Genomic DNA, 9,455 nt, shown 5'->3' with positions numbered 1-9,455 from the left:
ACTGTTACACAGAGAAACCCTGTCTCGGAAATAACAAAACAAAAAAAGATCCTAGGTGTAGCAGCCTTAACGTAGAAGTAGATAATAGTATTAGCTTCCCAAATTATGGCTTTAAATCCTACCTTGTATCATCACTACTGATCTGCTAAACTCAGAGAGCCTCTCCCCTGTAAAACCCATAGATGTAATAAATTTCCTTTGTTAGGGAAGTCGCTGTTAACTCTCCAAAACCACTTTCTCTCCTTAAGAGAGGCCAGCATAATTCCCGCTCAAAGAACTACAAAACCCATAGGGCCTTTCGGTCAGGGCGCCTGCGCAGTGTTCTTCTTCCATTGTGTTCCTCGTTCCCGGGCAAGACCCGCCCCGCGACGCTGTGGCTTGCGCTGGAAGAAGCGGAAGAAGATGGCGCTCACCAGGTGGGTTGTTGATTTGGGTCCTCGATACGGAAGGGTCTGGGAGTACCCATCTTTTCCTTTTTTTCTGCCCAGACTGTGCGGGCAGTGACCTGGCCTGGGGCGCAGAGGGACCCTGGCCGAGACCATGGCTAGAACCTCTCGCGGGCTTCCTTAGCGACTAGGCCGCGCCAAAGCCGGGGTCTTTCTTTAGAGGCTTCCCGGGTTGAGTTCCCCCCTTCCCTGGGGCCGAGAGCCACGGCGTGGCCTCGTGCGGAGGAGCTCACGTGTGCTTCGCGTAAGCAGCGCGGCAGGTTGGCGAGCGCCCTGCGGACCCCAGCTGAGGCGGACGCGATGCGCGGTGGAAAGCAGCGGCTGAATTATCCCTGCTGAGCAAAGCGCGCCAGCCCTGTGTGTGCCTTTCCAGCCGCTTGTATGCTTTGGGCTTTCCCGTTTCTCTAGTACTCTCTTTTCAGAAACAAAGATTTTGCAAAAAGCAGAAGGAGTTGGGGATGTCTCAGAACCGACCAAAATTTTTTTTAATTGGCAGCCGTAGGGGCTGCTGTTTACTAAATGCTCCGCGCTTTAACTTTGGCCCTTAGAATTTCTTTTGTACATAGAACCACCTCCGACTTTTGCTGTTCCTGGTTGCCTTGGTTACCGTATGTAAAGTGCTCCCATCCTTTAAGAAAAAGACGCTAAGTGGGAGATTTCCAAAAAGTTATGTAACTCCTAGTTGCTCCGAGTGGAAAAACTTTCCATGCGAACTCAGCAGGAGAAGTCTGATTGGGTGTAAAGCAAATGTTCATTTTAGGACATTATCTTTCACCTGTTAAACCCACTTCTCGTATTTCCCTGGCTAGTAACAGTACGAATCCTAAAGACGTTTTGGTCCCGGGAATTACTGTTCATTGTCCTACTCTGTGCTAGAGGTTGTTTGTATAGAATGAAATGTATTTTTTGCCACCGGAAAGATGGACAAGTAGATACACAGATGAAAACTGCAGGCAGGAGGGTCTCTTGAGTTCCAAGGCTAACCTGGTCTGTAGAGCTGGTTTAAGGCCAGAAAGAAAGAAAGAAAGTGAACACAGCAACTAGCCTGTCCACTTAACACACCTGGTAAAAAGATATCAGACGACAAATTGCCTAGATCAGATTGGCCTGTAGACATGTCTGTAGGGGATTGTTTTTCTTGCTAGTAGATGCAGGAAAATCCACACCACTATGGGCAGCACCATTCTCTAGGCAAGTGGTCCTGAACAGTTAAAGCTGGATGAGCATAAAGCCAGTCTGCCAGCCATCAAGCAGTTTATGTGGTGCCTGCCTGCCGCCTCTCTCCTTCTCTCTCTCTCTCCTTCCTTCTCTGCAAGAAAGCAAGTCTCTCTTGCTCATGATTGTGAGTGAGATTTCACTAGCTGCCGTTTGAGTTCCTGCCTTGACGTTCTATGGTGGGTTGTGACTTGGAATTGTAAGCCAAATAAGCCCCGCCTTTAGAACTGTTCCTTGCCAGAGGATTTTAATAATGGAACAGAAATGAAATTACAGCCAACAGAAAATGCTTAGTTGTGTAGTACTAGCCTTAGTAACCAAAAAACTTGGAGTGAGTTATGCAGACTGTCAGTGTTACAGGTAGCAAACCTTTGAGTGTTCTTCGGGCACTGTGGTATAGATTGGTAGGGTTATTGGGGGAAAGGTGGAGTTTGAAACGAATGCACTCAGGAACAATGCCAGTGGTGTGGTGTGTATTGTGTGCTTAACAAAGCAATGACAGATGAAGTCTCAAAATGGCCAGGCTTGGGGACCACAGAGCTTTGAGCTGGCGTTCATTAGTATGTTTTTTAGTGTCCTTTATAAAAACTAGCAGGTGTGGACCGGAGAGACAGCTCAGTGGTTAAAAGCACTGGCTGTTCTTGCAGAGGACCTGGTTCAGTTCCCAGCACCTCCACAGTGACTCACAACCGTCTGTAACTGTAGTTTAGGAATCGGATGCCCTCTCCCAGTCTCTGAAGGCACTAGGCGTGTATGTGATGCACAGAGAGACATGCAGGCAAAGCACTCATACACATGAAAGTGAAATAAACCTGTATTTTTAAAAATTGTAAACCAGCCAGTGTTTTGGGATTTTTGTTGGTTTGTTTTGGTGGGGTTTTGTTGGTTTAGTTTCATGAACTGTCCCAGCAAATGAATCTCACCCAGGTGGGGGAAGGGGAGGGCGCTGGGTCCCAGAGGCTGCACCTGTAGTGGAGAACATGCCTCATCCCTTCACGAACCAGCTAAGCACAGAACCTTCTCCCTATAACCTTTATTAATGTAAGGTATCGCCTCAGTTCTGCTGCTGATGGCTGCTGCGTCTCTACCATATTCCAGCCTCTTCTGCTGCCAGGGGCTGCCTTTGCTAAAGGACCTGGTCACCTGAAATCCATCTCCACACATCTCTATACTGAACCTGAAGAGAATATTTAATACTTAAAACAGTAGCCCTGGTAGTGGCGGCGCACGCCTTTAATACCAGCACTGAGGTGGCTGAGGCAGGTGGATCTCTGAATTCGAGGCCAGTCTGGGCTACAGAGCTAATTCTAGGACAGCCAGGACTGTTACAAGCCAGCACTTGCCTGCACCAAGTCATCAGTATGTATTTTTTTAAATAAATAACTAAGTTTCCCTGCTTATTCGAGTATGTTATTCGAGTAGCCAGGAGTTAACAAGAAACTTGACTTCTATCTTTCCTTAAAAATATTTACCTACTGGTATCTTTTTTTTGGGGGGGGGCAGGTACTTTGGATATCCTTGTGGTAATAGTTACAATACAAAAAGTTTAGGAAGAATTTAGTAAAAAGGATTCTTTGACTAAATGGTAAGTAGCTACATGTTCAGGATTTCTGCTGTAGTTCTTTGACCTGTTGTGTTTTAAATTTCATTCTAAACTAGATCCCCTTGGGAAAATATTTACATATGCCTCTAGTAGTCTTTTTATCTGCTTCTTGGTTAGTCTATTGTAGATCTTGCCTTTCCCCCCTTCCTGCCCCCCTCCCCAAGACAGGGTTTTACTGTGTAGCTTTGGAGCCTGTCCTGGATCTCACTCTGTAGACCATGCTGGCCTCTAACTCACAGAGATCTACCTGGCTCTGCCTCCCGGGGACTGGGATTAAAGGCATGTTCCACCCTCGACTGGCCCTTAAGATTGGGCTGTAGGCAAGATTGCTGTGCATTTTTCTTTTCTTTCTTTTTTTTTTTTTTTTTTTTGTTTTTTTGTTTTTTTGTTTGTTTGGTTGGTTGGTTGGTTGGTTTGGTGTTCTGAGGCAGGGTTTCTCTGTGTAACAGTCTTGGCTGTCCTGGAACTCACTCTGTAGACCAGGCTGGCCTCAAACTTACAGAGGTCCGCCTGCCTCTGACTCCCTAGTGCTGGGATTAAAGGTGTGTGACACCACTGCCTGACTAGTTCTTGCCACTTTTTATCAACATTAAAATAGTTGAAAGTCAGGCACATAAAAGTAACAGTTTTCAAGTTGGGACAGGGAAAGAGTATAAGACCAGGAAATGACTTCTGTGCATCCCTTATGGTGCAGACCTTTAATCCCAGCACTGGAGAAGCAGCCAGATCTACACAGTGAGACCCTGTCTCCTCCCCAAAATAGGAAAGCACAGTAGTGTTGACATTTATCTATAAACTCAACTCCAGAGGCTGAGGCCAGAGGGTGCCAGGTTCAAGACCAGCCTAGGCTACCTGACTAGACCTTGTTAAAATAAAAATCAGGAAGGATTCTTAGGAAACAGTGCATTGGAGGTTGGCCTCTGTGTAAAGTACAGAAGTACAGAATTTGGTAGTTTGTCAACCATGTAAAAATACCTGTTAGGTTTTAAGTCCAGACAACTGTTTGCCCTTGGTATGGTCAAGGGGTTTTCACTGTATGTCTCTTGAGTACTTCCTTTCCACACATAAGAAAGTGATAAATACTGAATGCTTCTATAAATCATTGAAAAGTCAGTTGCCTGAGCAAAGGAAAATTGTGGCTGAATTGTAATAATTGTGTTTGGTTTTTAATTCTGTATTTGGTATTTAATTCTGGTTTCCTGTAGCTTTTTACCTGCGCCCACTCAGCTATCTCAGGACCAACTTGAAGCTGAAGAAAGAGCCAGATCTCAGCGATCACGGCAGACCTCACTGGTCTCCTCTCGAAGGGAGCCTCCCCCATACGGATACCGGAAAGGCTGGATTCCGCGCTTGTTAGAAGTAAGTATGGGCTGAAATTTCCTATTGTACATTTGTGCAGTAAATTTAAACCCTGGAGAATGATTGTTAACAGCAGTGTGATAGAAATAATGATGGTAAGTTCTGAAAGCATGTTCTTCCTTCCAAAGACTTTTTCCTCTTGCTTATTGTCACGGTTTGTGATCAGCAGAGATCACTGTTTTTGCTTCTTATTGTGCTGAACTATTGAACCTTCCAGCCCATAATGGGAGAGTAAGAAACAAATAAACAAAAATTTGAAATCTTTGTAAGGAGAAGAACCAGAGTGGGGTTTGCATTTGAATTGTGTCCACTCCCGCCCCACCTTCAACGATGAGAATAAAACCATGTCATAACTCAGAGATAATGTTCTTTCGGGGGGGGGGGGGGTTGCGGGGAGGACCCGGTGGTGTCTCCTTTGCTGACTTATTGCTCTTATGTGCTTTTTAAATCTTCAGTTTGAGAATGTTAGCACATGCCTGGTCATGATATTACATACATCTTTAGGAGTGAGTATAAGCAGAGAAGAATTTGGAATGGTCCTTTCATACTTCTGATTTGTTTCCAAAGAGCAAATTTACTTGACAGAGGCAGGTGGATCTCTGAGTTCAAAAGGCCAGCCTGGTCTACAGGGTGAGTTCCACGACAGCCAGCGCTGCACAGAGAGACCCTGTCTCCAAACAAACAGAATCTCTGCTGTCATTAAGCCTCTCTCTCCCCAAGTCGTCTCATTCCTACAAGTTTTCCTGCATTTCCTGACCATGCACTAACATTCTGAATGAACTACACCATTTTTGTACCCAGTTTCTACTGTTTTTGTTTTGTTTTAATTTTTTTTTTTTTTGTTTTTTTTTTTTTCTGTTTGTTTGTTTTTTTTTTTTCAAGACAGGGTTTTTCTGTGTAACAGTCCTGGCTGTCCTGGAACTCATTTTTAGCCCAGGCTGGCCTCGAACTTACAGAGATCCACCTGCCTCTGCCTCCCGAGTGCTGGGATTAAAGGAGTGAGCCACCACCGCCCGGCTGTTTTATTTTAAGATCCATTTATTTTATACGTATGGGTGTTTGCCTCCATATCTGTGTACCACATGCATCCAGTGTCTTTGAAGGTAGGTCAGAAGAGGGCCTTGGATCTCATGGAAGTGGGGTCACAGGTGGTTGTGAGCAAACCTGAGTTCTGTGCCAGAGCAGCCAGCACTCCAAGCAGCAGGCCCCTCCAGCCCCTTGTAGCCTGTTCCTACTGGTTATCATGCCTGCCGTACAGATGAGGTTTCTGCCCTCCCTTCAGTCTGCCCCCAGTGTGTCTGCTTAGCACTTGGCTGTGTGCGCTGTCTCCCCATGTGTGCCTGCCTCTGCCCGCTCCGTTAGCTCTAGGACATGAGCACCTCCTAAGAGCCTCCCTGCCTTGCCCCAGCATAGCCCTGGGGTTTTGTGGGCTTTTCTCTGATATTCCTGTTGTGTTGGTTTGGTCTCTTTTCATCTGGTCTTTATGAACCCTGCTGTATGAAGGCCCGTCCTGCAGTTGTTAGGAAAGGATTTTGTTCTTGGTTTTGTTCTCTCTGGAATTAGTGAGATGTACAGCAAGATAGTCTCCAAGAGGCTGGAATACCTTCCCGTGTGGAGCCATGAGGTAGTGGTGGCTGCTGTGATAGAACTGTAGAGTGGTTACAGATGTACTCTTGGGGGGCCTTTCCCAGATTAGATTGGGGACAGCAGGCCTCGTTTTCCTCACAAGGGAGCCTCTGGCCTTTATGACATCTGCTGGCTTTTGGCTTTGATAGTCCTAATTGATTATCAAAGGTTTCGTGTATCCTGGTGGACCAGAGCAGTTCATTTGGAAATCAAACTCATGGCCAGCTAATCTGAAAATGCCTGGGATGCTCTGAGGGGAGTGGTTGTTCTGTGAAGACGGCATTTTGTTCTAGTTTTCAGAGTAAAGGCTGTGATTTTCTGGCAGGCTTAATGACCACATAATGCCACAGCTACAGTTCTGAAGTGCTGATTACAGTCGAAGAGCTCCAGCAAAGCTGAGCATGTGTCAAAGTGATGCTCTGCGTACAGGAAGCACTGTTCTTGGGAGGACTTTATTTCTGCCTGATTTACAAGAAAATACCTCTTTTCACTTTATTCTGTTGGTTTTCAAAACTTTAAACTCCAGTAAATAAATATTGTTCCTAGGAATTCACATCCAAGACCTAATGAAATAGTGTGAAAAAAACCTTATAAAAATGAATTTATTTTTCAATAAATACCTTCTTATTGATGAATTTCAATGTTTTCTCTAACATTCTTGGTAATATAGGTTGAGTATACCTTATGTAATACACTTAGGACCAAAAGTAATTCAGATTTCAGCAGGTTTTTTGGTTTGGGGGGGTTATTTTTGTTTTTATTTTTTTGAATATTTGTATAGACTTAACAGATTGAAAACAATTATGGCAGCCAGGCTTGGTGGCCTGTGCCTTTAATTCCAGCATTTGGGAATCTCTATGATTTTGAAGCCCTCCAAGTCTACATAGTGAGTTCCAGGCCAGCCAAAGTTACGTACTGAGACCCTTTCCTAGGGGAAGAAATTAATTTAAAAAAAAATATGAAGCAGGGGGATCGGTCATTGCTCAGAAAGTCTTGGGTTTTGTTGTTGTTGTTTTAACTAAAAGGTATTTTGTGCTATTAAAACGACAGCTGGGCTATACCTGGGGAGACTGACCCCGTGGGTAAGAGCACTCGATGTGTAAGCATGAGGAGATAATGCGAGTCCCTCAGCACTCACATCAACAGCTGTAATCCCGGCATTTGTGGGGCAGGGGCAGGCGGATTCTAAGAACTTGCCAGGCAGCCTAGCCAGAAAAGAGAGAGTTTCTGGGTCCACTGAGAGGCCCTGTCTCAAGGCAGTAATGTGAAGAGTGGTAGAAGTGGACACCTAAAATCCTGTTCTGACCTCTGTATGCCCGTACATGGGTGCCTGCCCTGCACACTGGTGTGTACATCATACACCCACGTGAGGTAAAGCTTCTGAAGTCCAGTTTCCTGGATTTGCATTCTGCACTTGTACTAGCTATGAGATCTTGAGGAGTCTTTGGTTGTTTTGGAGACGGGTCGCACTATGCGGCCTGGCTAGCCTAACATTTGCTGGCCTCAAACTCACAGATAACTTCCTTCCCCCTGTGCCTCCGGAGTGCTGGGGTTAAAGAAGGCATGCCACCTCTCCCAGTACATGTACTGTTTGTGAGCCTGAGTCCTTTCCTTAGGAGAATGCTCAAGTGTGAGTTAGACTTGATCCCCAGAGCCTTTTAGAAATAGTCAACACTACAGGTTCTTGGCACAACACCATTCTACTTTAAAAATTATAGTTCTCATTCTTGTGAGGATGTCTCGTCACTGTTAGAGATGTGAACCTGGGTGGTGGCACGTGTGTCATCCCACTGAAGTAGGAGCACTTTGGCCCAGGAGTTGGGGCCCTTCCTGGCCAGCATAGCAGATGCCTTTCTAAATCTCACCCTCTGGGGGCCATAAAATTCATTCTTCAAATTCTTAAGACAAGCACCTCAAAGCAACTGGTTCAGGTGAGCCAGGGTTTTGTAAACCCAGTGGCCATTAAAGCCATCCCAAGCCAGTGGTTTTGGAGTTCTTGTCTCACAGATTCAAGATGAAATTCACAGACCGTAGAGATTGACTTGTTGAAGGGTTTTATCATAGAGCTCTTGGGGGGCGAGGGCGGGAGTTGTTATAGCTAAGAAAGCTTTACTGGATGCATGTGTGAGCTGATCGGTCCAATTTCCAATACGGTCATGTCCTCGGTGTGGTTTCCAGGAAAGGAACACAGAAAGAAGGAGAAACTTTCCTTCTGGAGTCCTTGGCGTCTGACAAGGATGAAGTTGCCCATAGGCCCAAGGACATTTCTAGCTTTTAGTCACAAGAAAAAAAACTTGAGTTTTAGGTTTTTTGTTTTGAGTTTAGGGTTTTTTCCCCTAAATCGTCATGGCCGAATTCTATACCCTGTTCTTATCACAAGGACATGGCTAGGATCAATCCAAAAGAAAAATGTGTGCCTCATTGTGGGTCCTTTCTGTTTTGTCTCTGGTGTGACTGTGAGTAAATGATGTATTAACAGAATCTGATTCTAAGAGCATCTCTTGACATTTCTCCTGGGGTTAGCTTCACCTGATGCTCTCTGGATATGTCTGTGTAGAATGCTAAAGCTAGTCTTTGGTTTGTACTAAAATTTCCATTTATTTTGTTGTAGGCTCTTACATAAAATGCACATTCCTTGAGTCAGGGTAGAAGGCCCCTCCATGACTGACTTGTCCATGTAACCTTAGCATAATTTCCTCTGTCCTCCAAAAGGACATACTACACTAGTCCCACACTACATTCTCAGAGAGTTAAGACACTTGCTGCTTTTGCAGGAGGACCCAATTCAGTTTCCAGCACCCATGTCAGGGATCTCACAACTACATGTAACTCTGGCTCAGCGAATCTGACCACCTCTGCCGGCACCTGCGCACACATCACACGTCTCTCTCTCTCTCTCTCTCTCTCTCTCTCTCTCTCTCTCTCTCTCTCTCTCACACACACACACACACACACACACACACACACACACACACACACACCCCTCACTAAAGAAGGAAAAGAAAATGCTTTCCTCGGATCTTCCTTTATTTGCTTTCTCGACATTGAGGCTTCCCCTTGTACGATTTCTTTACACAGCTGTCACACACAGCCACTGTACTGAAAGCTTGAAAGTGCCTCTTCCCAGGGCCTGTACAATCTTCATGGTACTTCCTACAGCCAAAGAGTCTGTTTTTATACCTTTGCCCATTAAATGTCAGCTGCAC

The 9,455-nt window shown here is 45.3% G+C and overlaps 1 protein-coding gene across 1 annotated transcript in view; it reads left to right on the top strand.

Annotated features, from left to right (window-relative positions):
- Window positions 1-362: 362 nt before the first annotated feature.
- The window catches only part of Snw1 (SNW domain containing 1), a 30,510-nt gene continuing 21,417 nt past the window's right edge, over window positions 363-9,455 (top strand). Inside the window, exons 1-2 of the mRNA XM_036205720.1 lie at window positions 363-416; window positions 4,470-4,623. Of these exons, the coding sequence (XP_036061613.1) occupies window positions 403-416; window positions 4,470-4,623 (168 nt within the window). The 5' untranslated portion in view covers window positions 363-402. The remainder of the gene's footprint in view (window positions 417-4,469; window positions 4,624-9,455) is intronic.

The sequence above is a fragment of the Onychomys torridus genome, chromosome 14 (assembly GCF_903995425.1).
Source record: "Onychomys torridus chromosome 14, mOncTor1.1, whole genome shotgun sequence".
Classification (NCBI taxonomy): Eukaryota; Metazoa; Chordata; class Mammalia; order Rodentia; family Cricetidae; genus Onychomys; species Onychomys torridus.
Note: the sequence above shows the minus strand (reverse complement) of the source record. Positions and strands in the feature narration are given on the sequence as shown.